The sequence below is a fragment of the Capra hircus genome, chromosome 15 (genome assembly GCF_001704415.2).
Source record: "Capra hircus breed San Clemente chromosome 15, ASM170441v1, whole genome shotgun sequence".
In the NCBI taxonomy this organism is placed as follows: Eukaryota; Metazoa; Chordata; class Mammalia; order Artiodactyla; family Bovidae; genus Capra; species Capra hircus.
This window is the reverse complement of record NC_030822.1, coordinates 17,191,304-17,212,583: the sequence shown is the minus strand read 5'-3', so window position 1 is coordinate 17,212,583 and position 21,280 is coordinate 17,191,304. Positions and strand designations below refer to the sequence as shown.

Genomic DNA, 21,280 nt, shown 5'->3' with positions numbered 1-21,280 from the left:
ACTGTGGTCTCCCTGATTATCGCCAGCCCAGGTGACCCCATGCCAGCCAAGTAACCCCAAATGAACTATTGCCCTTCCCCTCCTTCCCAGCTGGGAGTAGGGTTGCCTCCAAGCTTGAGGGCTCACACACTTAAAGCAAATATTGAAATGGATATTTACATGGTGGCTTCAGTAATAACCTATCCTGTAAGAGCACAGGGATGTAGGGGCCCAGTAGAAATGCTTCTAAAATAAAGACAGAAGTCCCAGGCTCTCTGGGGGCCTTGGGTGGGGCATTTAACCTTTTCCAGTTTTGATTTATTAGTAAAAAAGGAGATCAGGACACAGGCCTCTGTTACCTCCTAGAGCTCTTGTGAAGAGCATGCTGTATTAAAAATATGAAAGTGTTTTGAAAATTATATGGAGCTATTACTATAAGGAGGTGCTCTTTAGTTTTGGGGTTTTTTTTGGGGGGGTGCTTTTTAAAATCAAGTGATTTTAGCCACTCCAAGCATGGTCCCTGGACCAGTGGCAGGGACATCACCTAAGAGCTGTCTGGAAATGTGGACTCCCCAGACCACTGAATCAAGAACTGTATTTTATCCAGGCCTACCCCACCCTGCTTCCACTAGGCAGTTTGTATGTACTTTAAAGTTTGAGAAGCACTGTTTAGACTTTTTCCTCACAGTGCGAGCCACCTGTGCACATGTCTCAGATTGGATCTCACCTCCCAACTGCATTGTCAAGCATCCCTCTTTGCAGAACTTACTTCCCCAACCAGCCCTACCCCGGCTGGATTCACAGAGCTCTAGGGTGCAAGACCAGGCCTGCTGGGTCTCATTCGTCTTCTCCGGCTCTTTCCTGAAGTAAGAATCAGGTGGGCAGGGGTTAGTCTCTAATGTTTGCCTCCTGAGTAGGTGTGTGTTGTTCAAATGGAAGGTTTCATCTGGTTGTACACACACCCAGATCTTTCCTTTCTGGGAGAGCTTTTTATGAAAATCAAAATAAAGAGATGATGACCCATTGATGGCCTCCCGTTCAAATATCAAAGGCTGCTGTGAGTCAGACACAGACCAGCGAGAGTGGCTGTACCTCTTAGGTGGTTATCAAGGCAAAGATCTGTAGTTTAGACGGTTAGTATCCCATGACCTGTTCAGGCTAGCACCTGCCAGTAATGACCAAGGCCTCTGGGAGGCAGCTAGAGGAAGCCCCTTGGATTCTTTCTGACTGACAGAAGACACTGTCAAAATGGCCTGCTGAGACAGCCAAATGTCCGGTAGAATTTGTTTTGCTCCATTTTGAGTTTAACTAATACATTGAATCGCATAAACTGTGAAGAAGGCTGAGCGCCAAAGAATTGATGCTTTTGAACTGTGGTGTTGGAGAAGACTCTTGAGAGTCCCTTGGACTGCAAGGAGATCCAACCAGTCCATTCTGAAGGAGATCAGCTCTGGGATTTCTTTGGAAGGAATGATGCTGAAGCTGAAACTCCAATACTTTGGCCACCTCATGTGAAGAGTTGACTCATTGGAAAAGACTCTGATGCTGGGAGGGATTGGGGGCAGGAGGAGAAGGGGACGACAGAGGATGAGATGGCTGGATGGCATCACTGACTGGATGGACGTGAGTGTGAGTGAACTCCGGGAGTTGGTGATGGACAGGGAGGCCTGGTGTGGTGTGATTCATGTGGTCGCAAAGAGTCGGATACGACTGAGTGACTGAACTGAACTGAACTGAGTACATTGAATTGCATAAACAGGAGCCATTCTACTCAAAATAACCACAGCCATCAAAATTTCAGAGTTCACCATGTACAGTCAGAAATTTGACTCTGAGAAAAGGCTATTTAAGTTCTGCCCATCTTCATGGGGTCACAAAGAGTCGGACACGGCTGAGCAACTGACCGACAACAACATCTTCATTCATTGATTAGCCAAACAGACTTCCTGTTTTTTTTACTTCCCTGGGAACCCTTCAGGATTTTGCAGTGGGTTCTCATTGGATAGGGGGAAAGAGTTTATTTTAGTGGGAATTTTTCACATTTTGTTTTGAAACAGTGGAGGAAGCACAACACACACACACACACACACACACACACACACACACGCACGCGTGCGCACACACACCAAAGCTTTCATTTGGGTGAGTCTCTTCACAAAATGCCTTAGAAGTTTCATGTAAAACATGATTCCTCCCTCATTGTGATGAACCTCCTGTTCTGACTTGTGAATTCTTTATCTTGTGATTCTTCCTGCTTCCTTCCAGTTTGGATTCTTTGTCTCCTTATTTGATTTTGTAGCAGCAGAGAATGTTGTCTTCTAAGAAGTACATGTTTTGTGAATATAGACATATTAGCCTGCACTCTCCTTAGGGTGATTTTTCACAAAGAAAAAGAGACATTGCCCACCCCAACCTACCCTGAATCTTTTTTTTTTTTTTTATGTTTATGACTATTGAAGATGTTGGACATAATTTTTAGGTTTGCTTTGAACTACCTGAAGCATTTGAATCCCCTGGGGATCTTGTTAAAATGAAGATTCTGAGGTTTGGGATGAAACCTGAGGCTGTGTATTACCAGCAAGCTCCCATGGTGATGTTGCTGGTCAAGGGTAGCAAGGTCTTAAATTAAAAATAGAGAATTGTAATGTTGCCGAGTTAAAGATTGTACCGCTTGCTGTACAACAGGCCAATAAATCAAGAGATGAGTTGGTGGAGCAAGGATTAGTGACTTTATTTGGAAAGCCGGCAGACAAAGATGGTGGACTGGTGTCCCAAAGAACCATCTTGCTTGAGTTAGAATTCAGGCTTCTTTTATACTAATAAGGACAGAAGTAAAATCAAACTTTTCCTGGTTTCCATCAGGCTTGTTAATTTCTTCCTTTCTGCAGTCATTCACAGGTGGGGCTTGTCAGGATGCTTCCTATGAACTAGACCAAGATATTTTAGGTTAATGCTCATTCCCTGGAAGGCAGGGTTCCCAGAGATGGGCCACTATGTATAATTTAAGCTTATAGAGAGCATTTCTTTAGTGATTAGCTGGTAATATAAACAAAGGTTCTTCCCTATTACAGTAACTGCACACAATTACCCTTCTTGTTCACTTCTTTAAACCTCTATAAAATGATGACGAAGCAGATTCTATTATTACCCCTATATTATGAGTGAGAAAACAGACCTGGCGAGAGATGACTTGTCCCAGCAGATATTACTGGTGAGAGACAGAGGTAGGACTTGAATGCAGGGCTATCTTGATTGATTTATAGCCTCTTAAATACTGCATAGTACTACTGCTGAAAATTCTCATACTCTTGTTGAAAAATGACATTTCTAAGCCTTACCCTTAATCAAAGAGAGCTTTTCTGGAGGGATGTTTCTTTCATACAACACAAAATGGATGTCTGTGGGTTGGATCTACAGCTTTGCAATGATGTAGCATGTAGAGTTTGGCCTTATGTGTTGCTCAGTAAGAAACTCCTGGTTACACGTTCCGTTTGTTGAGAATTGTTGTTTTTTCTCTTTAGGACACTCAAGTGGGAGTGAAGACCATGGGGCAAACACAACCTCAGGTCCTATACGGAAACCTCAAATTCCAGGTGAGTTTTGAGCTGTGAAGGAAAGAAATGCTAAAAGCAGGTCTCTCTGAACGTCACAGAAGGGAAGAAGAGACCAGTTGGAAAGCACATTCTCCTCCATGTCTACCCTTGGACCTGATGGCTCCTCTTTGTGAGCTAAAGGGTGAATGACAGTACCACAGCCCCTTGAGAAAGAATGAAATCTTTCCTTCTGCCTTGGTCCCATAGATTGGCTGAGCTCATGTTCGGACCTGTCCCTAATCTGTCCCAAAGAAGTGCCTTGTTAGTTACTAAAGCTCCCTCCCCAAGTGAGTGATCTTCCTGTCCCAGGGGACAGGAACTTGAGGCCAGTTCCCTCTCTGTTTCCGGGTTTGAGGGTGGATGTGTAACTTTCTCCTCACATTGCAGACGATGGGGAAATACAAGAGTCATGTGCATTGGGTGGAGTGAAAATATTCTTCTGGCCCCCAAACTACTTTTCACGAGGGACAATCTTAACTGATTCAGAGGGGAGAAAGTTTAAGAATATGGTGAGAGGGCTGGGCCACCTGGCTCCCTTGAGCATCAAGATTTAAGGCATTTGAGGCAAATGCTTTCTTTGGCTTAGGCTCCAAACTGGACATGTGTAAAGTGGGATTACAATTAAGGAAGGTTTTTCCTAGAGTTGTCAATTATTCCTTTAATTCTCTGCTCTACAGAGCTCTCAAGCTGAGCCTCCCTTAGGAAGAGGGCAGAACATGGTGTGGCCTATGTCCCCTTGCCTTGACTTCCCTGAGCAGAGCCTGTGAAGTCGGAGGAGTGGACTAAGGGGGTGGTGGGAGGCAGTTGCTATAATCAGGCAGCAGGACTTTCCCCAGCTCTAGTGAGAGTGAGTGTGGAGCATCTTAGGGCTAGACCCACGGGGAAAGAACAGAAAGGATACCTTTCTGTCAGCCTCCACATCTCCTGACTCAGCCTCCCTCCCCAGACTCATCAAATCAGGGAGGGGTTAGGCTGAGGCAGTACTGAGAAAGAAATCAGAGGAAAATGAAGCGTCTCCAAGAAGAATAGCCAGTGAATGACTTCCCATCTTTCTTGTTCCTTCAGCTTCAGTTCATTGCATGGATGTACAATCTACTTTGCTATTAAATTTATTCAGATTGTCAAGTTATATTTTAATCCTACTACAGCTTGGTTTTAAAAACATGTATGTAACATTTTATTGGTTTACAAGTGATACACTAATTATTGGAGGCATTTTCGAGAATACTGCTGAACAAAAGGGTAAAAATATAGTTCCTTTGTTATCTACCTCACCATCCAGAGTACCATAGTAATCATTTTCATGTGTGTCTTTTCCATTATTTTTCTATCTGATTTCTATACAAACATGTAATTTGACACACTGTTTAGTAAACTCATTCCCAACTGGCTGGTCACAGCTTTTCAATGTCATTAAATAGTCTTCCTCTGTATCTTAGTACACAATACAGTGGATGGACCCTAATTCATTTAACCAATCCCTTATTGTTGAATAGTAGATGGTTTCCAACTTTTATAAATAGCTCAGTAAGAAACATCTTTATAGCCAAGTCTGAGGTCCTATATTCCTAGAAGTATAACTGATGGATCGAAGGCTGTACATTTTGAAGGATTTTGACAAATTTTGCCAAATGACCCTCCTGACTGCTCCACAGGGATGTCATTTCTGCCACCCACTAGTATATGAGCTCCATTTTTGTTCCTTAATAAAATATAATGCGAATGCTCTCATACAGAAAAGGAATGATACTTTTAAGGAACATTCTTTTAATTTATTTAATAATATCGCACCAAAGGCATTTACAGATTTTATAGTTCATTCTATGCTTTTTGGAAATGTGTTTCTCCTGGGGGAACTCGGAAATCTTGATTGATCATAAGGTGTGATAAACAGGCCTGTTAGGCAAAGACCTATAGCAAAATGGTTCTTCCACTATTAGCTGGCTGTTGGCTAGACCTTTGATTGGACCCATGTGTAGAGCTGACTGTAGCTCTTGTTTGGACCAATTTATAAAGTGCATTCCCCAAGCTCATGCATGTCTTTGGCTTCCCACCAGAATGGCTGATCATCTTGGCATCTCTCCTGGCCTTGGCTTTGATTCTCGCGGTTTGCATTGCTGTCAACAGTAGGAGAAGGTAAGGCAATGCTCCTCAGGGCCTTAACTTTGAAAGGGCATCATTTAAACTTAGGCTGTAAAACTACTAAGTATAAAATACAAGCTATAAGGATACATTGCACAACACAAGGAATATAGCCAATATTTTGTATTAACATTATATGGAGTGCAATCTATAGAAATGTTGAATTACTATGTTGTATATGTGAGACTAATAGAATATTGTGAGTCAACTATACTTCAATCAGGAAAAAAAAAAAAAAGCCATAGGCAATATATCCTTGCTACTCAAGATTATAGCCCCTGCAACCAGCAGCCTCTGCACCCTGGAAGCTTGTCAGAAATGCTACATCTCAAGCCCTACCCCAGTCCCCTGTATCAGAGTCTGTGTTTTGCTAAGACCCCAGGGACTCATGTGGACAGTACAGTTTAAGAAGCTCTGCTCTGGTATATTCTTTAGAGAAGGGAGACTGTGATTCTTTGGACATCTGCTTTTAAATGGGTCTCCTGTGGGTCTTAATTTTGGGGTATGTGATGAGAGTTGTGTAATATCTCACCAGTAAGACATGAAATAGTGTACTCATTCATTGATTCATTGGGCTTCCCTGGTGGCTGAGATGGTGAAGAGTCTGCCTGCAATGCAGGAGACCTAGGTTCAATCCCTGGGTCAGGAAGATCCCCTGAAGGAGGGCATGGCAACTCACTCCAATATTCTTGCTGGGAAAATCCCGTGGATAGAGGAGTCTGGTGGGTTACAATCCATCTGGTCATGAAGAGTCAGACAGGACTCAGAGACTAACACTTTCACTCTGATTCACTGAACAAATATTTATCAAGTGTCTTCACAGTGCACAAAAATGCTGTATAGAGATTCAAGGATTGGCCCTTTAGCCTGTCTGAGGCCCCTAGAAACCTCTAGAACCCTTACCTAAAGCAGGCATTGGGTTTGTGATTTTTTTTTTTTTTTTTTTTTGTAATGACACTATTTTCTGCTTCCTGAAAGCTGTCATCAAAAGGATTTAGGTTATGGCCTAGGAAGAGTTCCCTGAGACTTTCCATGGAAAATCTGAAAAAGGACAGTCACCTCCCTAGACCTGGCGTGTGGGTTGTTTTCATATCATCAGACATCTCTTCTCTCCCTCCCTCAATCAAGGCCTATTGTTTTGGAATGATACACCTGCATATACCTGATTGAGCTGTGACCAGCCTCTAGAAATAATGCTGCATTTAAAACGAAGCAAAGGAAAACAGTAATTCTAGCATCAGAGAAAATGAACTTTCACAGGAGTACTCCAGAAATATAGCTCTAAATTTCAAGACATTCAAAGATGCACAATTTTTCTCCAAAAAAATGCAGAGGAACATCAAACTTTTTGTAAATGTCCCTTGAGGTTTCTTCTTACAAAGCAAAAGAATCTTATTTCCAAGTGGGGCCACATTTATTGTGTCATTAGATCATCAAACAGGTCAGAAAATGCCCCTACATTTGGGAAAAGACCTGGAGAAAATTCTAGAATTTTTCTTGTTGGCTTTTGGAAAGCCAAGGAACAGCTAGCTAATTCCATTGCCATTTATGGCTCATGCAGTATCTTGCCTTTTTGGAGGAAATCAAATAATGTCATTTTACATTCATACAAGTTAATGAAAGTGCTTTTAAAGTCAAATAGATGTGTTTTTATCTGTAAAACAAAAAGAAATTTAGCCAATTGCATAAGGAACAAAAACTAGGAAAAGAAATAGGAAAGACCTCCTAAAAATCTCCCATGACTAAATGGAAAGAGATTTTTTTTTTTTAGTTGAATTTAAATAATATGACTTAGGGAGCCGTTACAAAGAGTCTTTATGCTTTCCTTCAGCCTCTGTGCTTTTTTCGTAGATGACTTTTGTTCCATTAAATATGAGTTTCCTATTGTTGGAAATCAGTCCTTTTATTCCAGGCCCTAAAATGTAGCACTACTGCTCACATATACAGCCTATAAGCTCTGCACATGTCGCCACAGAAACGTTGGCCTCAGATGCTCTCAACGTGGGGGAGAACTCGGAGAAGTGTCTCAGCTGTCCCCTGAGCAGCTAGTGTGACTGGTTAGCTCGTGTGTCACTTCCCATCATGTCAGCAGCATAAGCAGGCCCGCTTGTTTCCCCACCCCCTCCTCCCAATACCAGCAGTCACTCTGGCAACCAGCAAACAGGGACACACAAGATCCGGTAGAGCCAGCGTCTCACCGGGAGAGTAGCTGCTCGGATGCTCTGAACTACCATGTCCTGATTTGATCATCGAAAACAGATTTGCTGCAGAGCTAAAGACTGATTAACGGCTGCAGAGGCCCTGGGATACACACTGTGATTCTAAAGCCACCAGCCCATTTCTAATCCTCTCAAAAGGCAGAGGCCTTTCTACTTGGAGCGTGGCGTTCTAAAGGGATACAGAATCCTATTTTCATCAAAGAAAGTTTGTTTGAAGATAAGAGGCCTATACCAGGCATTCACTTATTCAGCAAATGTCTTTTGAGGGGAGGCTGTGACGTCAGCACTACAGAGGAGGAAGAGGTGAAAACAAAAAGGGTACCATGCCTTCTCTGCAAAAATCTTGAGGTTTTGTGGCAGTATTGGCCTGTTCACTTTGAGTCGGCTATTGTTTATTGCCAACATACTCTGGGTCAGGCCGTGTTATGAGTTACGATTAAAACATAGAAGTGGAAAATCACTAACTACTGAAGCTGAGGTTGGAGAGTTAAACACGGGCTTCCGTGAAGGAGTGATCTGTGAGTTCCATCGTCTTAAAGATGCCGATTTAGGGGTCCTGTAATTTCTCTTGCTTTCCCAGTCCCTGTCTTAGCCCACATTATTACCTTTCCTGCTGTTCTTTTTATAATCAGAGTCCCTGAATTGCACCTTTCCAGTGGAAATCAGAACTGTATTCACTCTCTGTAAGAGCCGACAGCTCTTTTAGGAATCAGTTGGATTGGTAGCTATTGGATGAGACTGAAGAGAAGAAGTTAGATGCCTTTCTCCTTAAAGAATTTATTGGGTTTGTGTGAAGAGGAGAGAGAAAGCTTCACAGAAGGGAAGTGATTAAGAAATGTTTCTGTATCGATTGTGCAGAAAAGGCCTTTGCCTGCTTGCACTGACATGGGAATAATCATCCTGTCTCTACACCCCGGAGGGCAGCCATGCACCCTCAGCCTGGTGTGTCCCCTCCGTAAATCTCCATGACTTAGAAATGTCTTCCTTCTTTTAAGCTGCAGCCTAGTTCACTCTAATCTAAGCTCACCCAAACTCCTTCTGCCCTCTACAACAGAGCTGTCCGGTAGAACTTTCTGTGATGACAAAAGTGTTCCACGTTTGTGCTCATATACAACCATGAACCACTTACGGCTGCTGAGGCTCCTAATGTGGCCAGTTCAACTTAAGAAGTGAATTTTTTATTTTATTTCATTTGAACTAGTTTATATCTTATGGCTGGTGTCTACTGGCTGGAATGGCAAAGCTCCAACACACTGCAAAATAGATCTCTAAGTGTTTTTCAGGACTGTCAGGTAGATAAGACATAAGATCAGTTTTGTTTTCTGGGTTTTTTTTTGCTATTGATGTTGTTTTTAAGGAAGGGGAGGAGGCCAGAATGATCCTTGTAGTAATGGATTAGAACTGATGACATCAGTATGAACTTAATACAGATGTTTACATATAGAATTATTCATTTATTTTTATTTTTTGGCCACGGCATGTGGGATCTTGCTTCCCAATTGGCTCGGTGGTAAAGAATCTGCCTGCCAAACTGAAAACGCAGGTTCGATTCCTGCATTGGGAAGATCCCCCGGAGCTGGAAATGGCAACCTACTCCAGTATTATTGCTTGGGAAATCCCATGAGCAGGGGAGCCTGGGGGACTAAAGTCCACAGGGTCACAAAGAGTTGGACACGACTGAGCCACCAAACAACAGCATGTGGTATCTTAGTTCCCCAACCAGGGATTGTACCTGCAACCCCTGCCTTGGAAGCTCAGAGTCCCAACCACTGGACCACCAGGGAAGTCCCAAGACCAGTTGTTAAGTTACCTTACCCCTTAACTTTTAAGATAAACTCCTCCATGCCCTAAAGAACATGTTTCCTGGCTTCTAAACCCCACACAGGCTGCCCACCCACTCCTGGCCAGGCTTCAGTCTGACAGCTTCCTCATTGTGAGGTCACTTGCGTCCTCAGCTGATGCCTGAGATTGAAGAGGAAAGGAGATACAGGCAAGATGTGGTTCAGTAAAGATCTCTGACCTTTAGAGTCAAAAAGTCTTAAGTTGTAAATACTAGACTGTAGTTCCTGCCATAACTAGCGGGGTAGCTTTGGGTGATATGCTTGACTTCTTGGACTCAGAAAAGAGATATGCTGGATCACCTCTGAAGTCCCTTCAGCTCTCATGTTTCTTTTTAAATTCCTGTAACTACTAAGAAAGAAAAAAATGAGAGCTTGCTTTTTAAAAGTACTTATAAATTGCCCAGAGCACCAAATATTGGGCTGAGTTATTTATGAGCATCACCCTGCCCTCCTGAAAGAACTCAGACAGAAAACAGAGACACATAAATCCAGAGGGAAATGGGGGCAGGACCAAACCCAAGCACAACATTCCTCCATCCTGCAGGTCTAATGTTACCCACTTTCAAAATCAGCTTCATTTAGGGTAATAACGTTAATCCCCACCTCAGCCCCTTGCACAAACATTTATCTTATGACTATAAATCACTTTCCTGCACTGTTTCATCCAACTTCTCAAGTACCCGTTTGGTGGATGAGTGGAAATTACTTTAATAAGATATCTTTTCTCCAAAGACCATCTGATACAAACTATTGGGTTGGCCACAAAGGTCATTTGGGTTTTTCTGTAAGATGTTATGGGAAAAACAAACAAACTTTTTTGCCAACCCCATATTATATATAACATGGATAAATGACAAGGTCCTACTCTATAGCATAGGCAACTATATTTAATATCCTGTGATAAACCATAATGGAAAAGAACATGAAAAAGAACATATGTATGTGTGTGTATCAGTTCAGTTCAGTTCAGTCACTCAGTCGTGTCCGACTCTGCAGCCCCATGGACTGTAGCACCCCAGGCCTCCCTGTTCATCACCAACTCCTGGAGTTCACTCAGACTCATGTCCATTGAGTCAGTGATGCCATCCAACCATCTCATCCTCTGTCATCCCCTTCTCCTCCTGCCCTCAATCTTTCCTAGCATCAAGGTCTTTTCAAATGAGTCAGTTCTTTGCATCAGGTGGCCAAAGTATTCGAGTTTCAGCTTCAGCATCAGTCCTTCCAATGAATATTCAGGACTGATCTCCTTTAGGATGGACTGGTTGGATCTCCTTGCAGTCCAAGGGACTCTCAAGAGTCTTCTCCAACACCACAGTTCAAAAGCATCAATTCTTTGGCACTCAGCTTTCTTTATAGTCCAACTCTCACATACATACATGACCACAGGAAAAACCATAGCCTTGACTAGATGGACCTTTGTTGGCAAAGTAGTGTCTCTGCTTTTTAGTGTGCTGTCCAGATTGGTCATCTTCCCTGGGTTGGGAAGATCCTCTGGAGAAGGAAATGGCAACCCACTCCAGTACTCTTGCCTGGAAAATCCCATGGACGGAGCAGCGTGATAGGCTATAGTCCCTGGGGTTGCAAAAAGTCCGACATGACTGACAAGTGACTTCACAAGGTTGGTCATAACTTTCCTTCCAAGGAGTAAGCGTCTTTTAATTTCATGGCTGCAGTCACCATCTGCAGCAATTTTGGAGCCCCCCCCAAATAAAGTCTGCCACTGTTTCTCCATCTATTTGTCATGAAGCGATGGGACCAGATGCCATGGTCTTTGTTTTCTGAATGTTAAGCTTTAAGCCAACTTTTTCACTCTCCTTTTTCACTTTCATCAAGAGGCTCTTTAGTTCTTCTTCACTTTCTGCCATAAGGGTGGTGTGTATGTATAGCTGAGGGTTTTCCAGGTGGGGCTAAGGGTAAAGAATCCACCTGCCAATGCAGGTAGATGTGAGAGATGCAGGTTCAGTCTGTGGGTCGGGGAAATCTCCTGGAGGAGGGCATGGCAACCCACTCCAGTATTCTTGCCTGGAAAATCCCTTGGACCGAAGAACCTGGTGGGCTACAGTCCATGGCGTTGAAGAGTCAGACAGTACTGAAGTGACTTAGTACACATGAACGTCTATAACTGAATCGCTTTGCTGTACAGCAGAAAGTAACACAACGTTGTAAATCAACTGTACTACAACAAAATTAAATTTAAGCAAAGAGCTGCAAAAGCAAAGACAAATGAGATAACCCTTGGTAATCCGAATAAAACACAGGCAGCACCTCCCTTTGGCCTTTTATGACATTTTCATCGTAAATATAACAAGAGGAGTGGAGGTAGCAGAAGAATCAGCAAACATTTCACATGGCTCTGGTTACACTAACAAGTACAGCAAGTGCCTCTAGAACATTCACTGTGTTTCGGGTGCCGTTCTAAGTGCTTATCCAAGGCCTCGATTTCCTTACTATTCCTTGTTCAGAAAAGCAACAGATAAAATGGTGGTAAACTCATGTATCCAGTGCCAGCCTCTGGTTCAAGGGATTTCCACAGTCTTGTGACAGTGGCACCCTTAACAGCCTGGTGTTACAGATAAGAAAGCTCAGATAAGTTAAGTGAGTTGCCTGAGGTCACACAGTGGTAAGGCCCTCAAGCCAGGCCTTCCAAGCCCCTGCTCTTGTCTATGTGGATCCATATGCTCAGCCCTACGGATCAGCAGAGGTCAAGTGTCCTTCCTCCCGCCCTCATCAAGAGTCACGCCAGAGGATACAGGATCAACCTCATATTCAGGAGGTATAATTTTTACTTCCCCAAACAAGTGGTTAAAGTTTATGGCCCTGGCAGTTCCAGAGGGAACGGCCCATGATCATGAATAATAGAAGCTTTGTCTCTACAACTCCAAATATCCAGCGGCAAAGTGAACAATTCCGACTTCATACTTGTTCCAGATCTCCAGATGGTTAGCAGCATGAATAAAGCAAGGGCAGCAGAGCTGAGACTTTGGGTCATAAAAGCCTACATTTGAATGTTGACTCTGTCCCTCTTACTGGCTGTGTGACCTCAAGCCAGTTACTAAACCTCCCTGAGCCTCAGTTTCCATTGCTGTATAATGGGAATAACAGCTGCTTTGTGAGATTATTGTAAAGATTACGTGAAATTACATGTAAAGTGCCTGACATTCAGGAAGTGTCCAATAAATGCACATTTCCCCTCACTCCCGCTCTACTTGTAGTTGTGAGGCTTTGCACCTTTGCTTTTGTTTAAGCAGCATCTGACTTCTTGATGTGTGGCAGTGATCGTGTTCCAGGAAAGAGGAAGCATTGCTTCAGGCTGGGGCGGGGATAAGGCAATGCCCTGACCCAGCAACAAGATCAAGGTCATGCTCGTCTATAGCAGACCTTCTGCATTTGAGTAATGTTATTTGAAATCTTAAATAGTGAACGACTTCCCTTATATAGTTAAACTTCCCGTATCTAAGGTTACATGGCAATTAACCAAGCATAAGGGAAAAATCAGTGTGGCCTTATATCTTCCCTGGTGGCTCAGATGGTAAAGAATCTGGCTGCAATGCAGGGTTCAGTCCCTGCGTTGGGAAGATCCCTTGGAGAAGGGAATGGCAACCCATTCCAGTATTCTTGCCTGGAGAATTCCATGGACAGAGGAGCCTGCTGGGCTAGAGTCCATGGAGTCGTAAAGAGTCAGACACGACTGAGCGACTAACACTAACACTATACTTCTAGCAAAGCGGTGCCTCATTCTTCTTCGTATTTGCAATAATAACCCTGACAACGCCAACAAAGTGTTGACTGGGAGAGGAAGTAAAGGGACTTTCTTGAATACACAAATCAGAATGATTTACAGTCGTCCCGTTGATGGTTTATCTAAGCCTGCAGAAACAGCCAGAGTTTAACAGAGGCAAACATTTCCCTTACATGATTTGATGGAAGGAGAGTTAGAACTTGGGAGTCAGACACACCAGGGTTTGAATCCCAGTTCTCTTAGTACTTGTTCAATAACCTGGGGCAAGTGATGGAATTTTCCGAGCCCAAGATTTCTTTAGCTGTAATGGGGGATACAGTGAGCACTGGCTTCCTATAGCTGTGACCACTGATTCTCAGACTCACTTCAGGTAGCCCGTGAGGGTTTGCTAAGTCCCAGACTCTGGTCCCCGCTCCTCGAGTTTTCTGATTCGGGATGTCTGAGGTAGGCCTGAGAATTTGCATTTCTAACAAGTTTACAAGTGATGCTTTGGCTACTGGGTCAAGGACTTTGCTGTGAAAAGTGCTGATTGTTAAAAGTCAGTAGGATGAAATATACTCAGATTATCATAAACCATAGTGATGGTGGTATTAACTGTGACGATGATGACAAAACCATTGTACCCATTTCTCTTATGATTTTTTTTTCAATTCTTAGGTGTGGGCAGAAGAAAAAACTAGTGATCAACAATGGGAATGGAACCATGGAGGAGAGAAAGCCCAGCGGACTCAACGGAGAAGCTAGCAAGTCTCAGGAGATGGTGCATTTGGTGAACAAGGGGTCGTCAGAGACCCAAGACCAGTTCGTGACGGCAGATGAGACGCGGAACCTGCAGAATGTGGATATGAAGATTGGGGTGTAACACCTACTCTGTGACCTTGGAAATAAACCACCGTTGGAGACACAACCATTACAGGGAGCTGGGACACTTCACAGATGCAGTGTGCTACTGATTGTTTCATTGGGGATCTTTTTTTTTTAGCATAAAATTTTCTATTCCTTTTTTGGGAGTTTTTTGTGTTTTATTTTTTAAAGTCAGATCCAGTTGATAAAAACCGCATTGCTTTCTGAAATGAGGGCCCAGTTAATAATCGGCAAGAATTGGACTGTTCTAGTCTTTGGGGTCGCACAGAGTCGGACACGACTGAAGCGGCTTAGCAGCAGCAGCAGCAGCAGCAGTCGCCACCGAGAAGCGTCTCACCTCCCTGAGGTGTGTGATGGGCAGCTTCTAACAAAAGCCATGCGTCCATCTTCCTGACCCTCAACCTTCCCCTTCACCCCACCCACCAGGGAACAGCCACCTGCTAAGGACATCCCCAGGGCTAGGAGGGATTGGCCCCTGGAAGGAAATTTGAATGGGTCCATATTGCCCTTCCAGCAGCCCAATCCCTGGGCATTTCTTTCTAGTAGGGCTGGGGGTGGGGGTGTACTGGTTACACATCCCCTTCTACAGACTCCTTGGAAAATTTTCAGATGCTTCTGGGAAATACCCAAACAGTGAAGCTATTTATCTATAGTAAGCTATTTATCTGTGTTTTTGAAATATGAAACCCTGGAGGTCCTTTGATCAGTGATTTTTTTTTTTTTTTTTTTTGGTTACCTACCTGGTCAGAGGCATAAACGGGTTTCTGCTGATTCATAATAAACACCTGTACTTCTTCCACCTTAACCCTTTGTGCTGTGATCTTTCAGTTTCCTAATCAGCAAAGCCTGGGTCCCAACAGCTCATCAGGAAGAGGCGAGGAGGTCCTCCTTGCAAGTCTTCATCTCAGAGCCACGAAGCCCCCACTCAGGCTCACTCACCCAAATCTCATAGAGGACCAGGGAGACAGTATTGTTTTACTTCTGAGGTTCCAAAGGCATTCTATCCTGTCCTACAACCAAAACTGTGAGAGGAGGAGCTTCAGCTGCTTTTATGTACTAATGGCCGCCTATTCATGTGCATGACCTACCATTTGTGATGTTCCATGGTGTTGTCCAAAAACAACACGGAAGTGCCTTCTAACCTTTTGTAATAAAAGGAGAAGCCAGTAGAAATGAAGGAGCACAGACAGTGGCCAACAGACGGGCACAAGCAGGGAAAGGGGAGCAGGGAGCAGCGCAGATCCTGTCGGAGGATTTTTACGGCCGTGTTTGTACGTGTATTTTGAAGCCAGTGGTCTCCATCCAAAGCAGTTGCTATTCAGGGTTAACTTAAGTGGCTGGAGAATCCCTTACAAGGTTACAGGGCTTCCCACCTTGGATTCATCACCAGATCAGCAGTTATATGGCCAAATAAGAGAATAATGGCTTTATCTCCTACTTGGCAAGTCTTTAGCAGTCTTTGTATAGAAGTTCAGGAGACTCCGTTGGTCCTAAAACTTCCAAAGGCTGCTGGTAATAGAAGAAATTGAATCTATGAAAATAAGGGGTTCCATAAACTGGGACCTCCTTCCTTAGGTCCCCAGAAAAAATAATTTGCCTACACTGATTACAACTGACAATGTTTCCCAGCCCAAATATGAAGAAGGAGGAGGGGAAGGGAAAAAAACTGTCCCATGTGAATCAGGGCTGGGCTTACACCCAGAGTGGATTCTGAAGAATATATCAGTATTTAAAGGAGAGTTGCCAACTTTCTGCTCATTCGGAAACTCGACTCTTCCCCATCCATGCTCACAATCCCCTCCCCATCCTGGTCTTTGAAAGTTTCCTTTCTCTTCTGGGGATATCCTCAGTCAGCTCCATAGTTAGCTGTCTGGCGTTCTTTTTATTTTCAAGCCACACTGTTGTTACTGCTGCTGTTGTCCAAGTACCCCCACTAGCCAGAGCTCTCCTGCGCTGCTGCAGAGCCAGACAGGCTCACGCAGGCTCTTTAACTTAAATGCAACAAACCACGACGGGCAGATTCAAGAAAGCCAGACCCAGCTCAACCTACCCCAGATTCACCGGACAGTCATACAAGTCTCACAGCTAGGGAAGGTTTTCCACCCCTTCTATACATTCCCATCAAGTAGGCTGAAATTTTGTTCAGTTGCTCAGTCGTGTCCAACTCTTTGGACCCCATGGACTGCAGCATGCCGGGCCTCCCTGTTCTTCACCATCTCCCGGAGCTTGCTCAAACTGATGTCCATTGAGTCAGTGATGCTATCCCAGCATCTCATCCTCTGTCATCCCCTTCTCTTCCTGCCCTCAGTCTATCTCAGCATCAGGGTCTTTTCTAACGAGTTGGCTCTTTGCATCAGGTGGCCAAAGTATTGGTGATTCCGCTTCAGCAGCAGCCTTTTCAATGAATATTCAGGATTGAATTCCTTTAGGATGGACTGGTTGGATCTCCTTGCAGTCCAAGGGACTCTCAAGAGTCTTCTCCAACACCACAGTTTAAAAGCATCAGTTCCTCAGCACTCAGCCTTCTTTACGATTCAGCTCTCACATCCATACATGACTACTAGAAAAACGATAGCTTTGACTAGACAGACTTTTGTTGGCAAAGTAACATCTCTGCTTTTTAATACACTGTCTAGGTTTGTCATTGCTTTTCTTCTGAGAAGCAAGCATCTTTTAATTTCATGGCTGCAGTCACCATCTGCAGTGATTTTTCCATCAAGCAGGCTGAAATAGGAGATTGTTTTCTACTCTTTTGGAATTACATATGATCTTCCCTTTCATAATTGTTGTCACCCCTCACTTGGATATACCTCTGTGTTCTTAAGAAAGGGAAAGGGGAGGTCTAAAACTTTCATCCTAGGATACAGTACCCCGGCAACATTGCCTGTGCTCAGGGAATAGGATCTGCCCCCTGCCACTTGAAATAAGGACATAACTCCATGTCATTCCTACCAGTAGCTTGCCAGGTGGCCTGGGCTGGGTCTTAAACAGTATTATTTGTAAAAGAAAGGGGCCAGCATTTTATTATTTTGCAGAGCTTAGGAGAGCAAAGCTGATAGTTTGGCAAAGCTGAGGGCTTCAGGTGTAATTTTTCCTGAAAAACTACAAATCTTTTGTGTCTCCTGAGGGCTTCCTTTAAATTAGCATTAGGTGAAAAATAAGATGGGGCAAAAGATACCTTCATATCCATATTTTGCAGATTCTAGCCTGGCACAGATTTCTCTAGCAGAACCTCTCAAGAAATTTTACATCAAGACCGTGACAACTAGAACCAATTCATAGCCCCCGTTCACTCAATATACCAGTACACAGCAGGGGAGTAGGAGAAAGGAATCACTGATTTCTCTAGAAAGCAAAATGTACTTAAGAATAACATTCACCCTTATGTCATAGGAATGTCTCTTTATAAACCACTTGTGTTGAATTTTCCAAGAATAGCTCATTGTTCATGCATGCATGACGGCCATTGGTAAATATTTTGATTTTTCACAGCACACCCTCAACTCTGATTTTTGTATATTTTTTAATGGACCAGTAATAATGAGGAAAGCATGATATGTATATTACTCAGCTGGAAGCACTTATTGGAACATATTAAAAGGCTGCTATTAAAAGGGTTAGTGGGTTAAAAGGGAATGGACTCAGGAGCCTCTGATTTAAAGGGGTAGGAGGCCTAGAGGGGCAGAGCTGTGATTATTTGGTTGTTTGGGTAATTTAGATGCACAAAGTTAAAGGTTTATGAGGTGACTAGAGCTTCACACTCATTTTTTTTCTGAAAAGAAACATTAAATTAATTTCTAACACTTAAAACTTTTCTTTTGGAGAAAGTATAATTTTCCATTAAAGTGTGTGGTCTACACATTTCAAATTAAATGAGATACTGTAAAGTGTTAATACTTTAAAAGCCAAGAACTACCATTGGCCTTCTAGTTAAAGAAAGGAGAGAGAACATTCCTTTCCTCATGCAAGGCTCTAAAAAGACAGCTTGCAAAAAGACTTAAACCCATGGGACCAAAGAGGATGGAGGAAGAGTCAATAACAGCAAAAATTTGAAGCTGGAAAGTGATGGTTCATTGATAGCTGAGCAAATTTGGAAAAGCTGGATCTCAAGCCAGCAGGGGGGAAATTGAGAAGCAACCAGATTTGTGTAGCAGAACTCTCAAAGTCATAAGATTTGGCAGCATTAGCTGTTTCTGGACATGGAGAAAGTGAAGTGAAGTCACTCAGTTGTGTCTGACTCTTTGCGACCCCACAGACTGTAGCCTACAAGGCTCCTTTGTCCATGGAATTTTCCAGGCAAGAGTACTGGAGTTGGTTGCCGTTTCCTTCTCCAGAGGATCTTCCCAAGCCACGGATCGAACCCGGGTCTCCCGCATTGCAGGCAGACGCTTTACTGTCTAAGCCGCCAGGAAAGCCCCAATGGAGAAGGGCTCCACCTTGGTGGAGAAGGCAGGGCTCAAATTAGGGAGATGGCTAAATGACTAAGGAGTTGAATGACTGTTCTTTCTTTCTCCATTCTAGCAAAAGACAGGAAGATTATTCTCTGAAGAGGGCAAAAAAGAGAGTCTGATTGTGTAGCAACAAGGCATACACAGTTGACATTAAAAGTATCATTCTGTAAAGTGACACTGTACGTAAGGAATGTCAGCCTTCCTAGACATTTTCCCCCATCCTGGCTCCCAGAATGCTGGTAGACACGCATGTACAATATGCTCCAGGTAAAACTCAGTCTTCCTGGGGAATCTGATAAACTTCAAAGCAAACCAAAAAATAGCAACAGACTAGCTTCCCAAGGCTACATATAGCCCAGCAAAGCAATCTACAATGATCTCAAAGCCTTCCAGGCACACAGGGCTCTTAGCTTGCTGTGGCTCCCTCTTACCCATGAGATAATTCATAGAGAAGAAAACTTTAAAAATACATATCAGTAATACTCTCAGTAAGAAAGTAAGAGATAATCCTATCTATGAAAGAAGAACACAATGCTATGGTAAAAAAAAAAAGGAAAATTTAGTGAACCCCTAAAAAAGAAGCTTTTAAAAATTCAAATTGAAAGCACAAATTAAAAAAAAAAATACTCAACAGCAAGTTGGGAAAGTAAAATTGAAGAAATATCCCAGAAAACAGTGTAGAAACAGAGGAGAAAAGAAAAGTAGAGAAAATTCTAGGACATCTAACTTACAAATAATAGGAATCACACAAAGAGAAACAGAGAATATGAAGAAGGAATCATCTAAGAAGTAGATCAAGAAAATTCCTCAGAATGAAAGAATATGAGTGCTGAGCACAAAGGATGAAAACAGATACACGATACGACCTATCATTTAAAAAATTCATGAGAGCCAAGGCAAAGAGATTATCTTACAAGTTTCTGAGGAGGAAAGTGTATGTCATAAAGAGGATTGAGAGTCAGAATAGATTTAGACTGCTCAACAGCCACCTTGAAAGGGTGAGGACGAGGAAACAAGTGCCATGAAAATTCTAAGAGAAATGTTTTCAAGCTAGGATTCTAATGTAGCCAAAAGTGAAGTTGCTCAGTCGTGTCCAACTCTTTGCAACCCCATGGACACTAGGCTCCTCCGTCCATGGGATTTTCTAGGCAAGAGTACTGGAGTGGGTTGCCATTTCCTTCTCCGGGGAACTTCTCGACCCAGGGATCGAACCCAGGTCTCCCACACTGTAGACAGATGCTTTCCGCCTGAGCAACCACTTGATCTTAGCCAAAAAGCCAACAAATTAACTCTAAGGGCAGAGTGAAAACATTTCATATCTGCATTATCTCCAAACCTAGTTATCCATCCCCAGGCTACTCCTGAAGGAGGTACTCCATTAAAGCAAGGGAGTTACTAAGAAAGGGGGAACTATGAGATTCAGAAAGCAAAGTAAAAAGAATCCCTAAAGAGATAATAAAGGAAGACCCTGAGCTGAGAGCTGTACAGCATGTCTCAGGAACAATCAATCCAAACTAGAGTACTGATTAATAACGGAAGTAATAGATGCCTTGGCTTTGTTGACCTCTAATTAAAAAGGTTATTTTTCAGTTATAGCAGCTAACTACTGAGGCATTTTAAAACCACTCTAAAACAGAGCAATTTAAAATAACAAACATTGATTATTTCTCAGAAGTCCACCCATTGACCAGGTGCTTTTGGGATCTGGCCAGGGCTCCGCTGAGCATGACTGGACTGCTCATGGTTGTACTTAGCAAACAGGTCAGCTAGAAGTTGGCTGACCTACTGTGGCTTCATCTAGGATGGGTGGGACCATTGGAGGCTCTTTGCGTGTGTCCCTCACACACCTCCAAGGTCTGGCAGGGTTCCAGGTGAGGGCAGGTGCCCACATCACTTCTTGAGGCCAAGAACGTCTCCTCTACCCTAACATTATTATACTATTCACCAAAGCAAGGCACAAGATGAGCCCAGACCTGGAGTCTGGGGAGTAGATTCTACCTCTTCATAAGAATTGCTGCAAAGTCCTATCACAAAAAACTTAGCTTCGAGGAGACCCATAGAGGGCCATTAGTACAATCAACCTATGACAGGTGTGTTGAAAGATTCTTGTGCTCAAGGGCACCTCTCCTGTTTATGCATAAGATACACACCCCATTTTGACTGTGTTGGCAATAGCATTCTTTTAAAAAGCCATAAACAACTTCATAATTGCTATTCATTGGAAAAGGAAGGAGCCGGATCCTATGTAAAATATAGTTTGGGAGATGCCTTGGACAGTAGAAATAACATGAGCTCTAGAATTAGACAAATCTGAGTTTTAATATTGACTCTCCCACTGCTCAATCCTGCTCACACAGCTTAAATGGTTTTAGTCTTAGCTTTCTCATCTGTAAAAAAAAGACCACAAAACTTTCACAGGGCTGCTATGAGGGTTGAAGGAGAGAATCGGTAC

At 43.2% G+C, this 21,280-nt stretch overlaps 1 protein-coding gene across 8 annotated transcripts in view; it reads left to right on the top strand.

Annotated features, from left to right (window-relative positions):
* Positions 1-15,182, top strand: part of CD44 (CD44 molecule (Indian blood group)) — an 89,203-nt gene extending 74,021 nt beyond the window's left edge. For all 8 annotated transcript variants that reach the window (XM_018059241.1, XM_018059245.1, XM_018059244.1 and 5 more), the window contains 3 exons: positions 3,501-3,572; positions 5,630-5,708; positions 14,171-15,182. In XM_018059241.1, the coding sequence (XP_017914730.1) occupies positions 3,501-3,572; positions 5,630-5,708; positions 14,171-14,375 (356 nt within the window). In that variant the 3' untranslated portion in view covers positions 14,376-15,182. The remainder of the gene's footprint in view (positions 1-3,500; positions 3,573-5,629; positions 5,709-14,170) is intronic.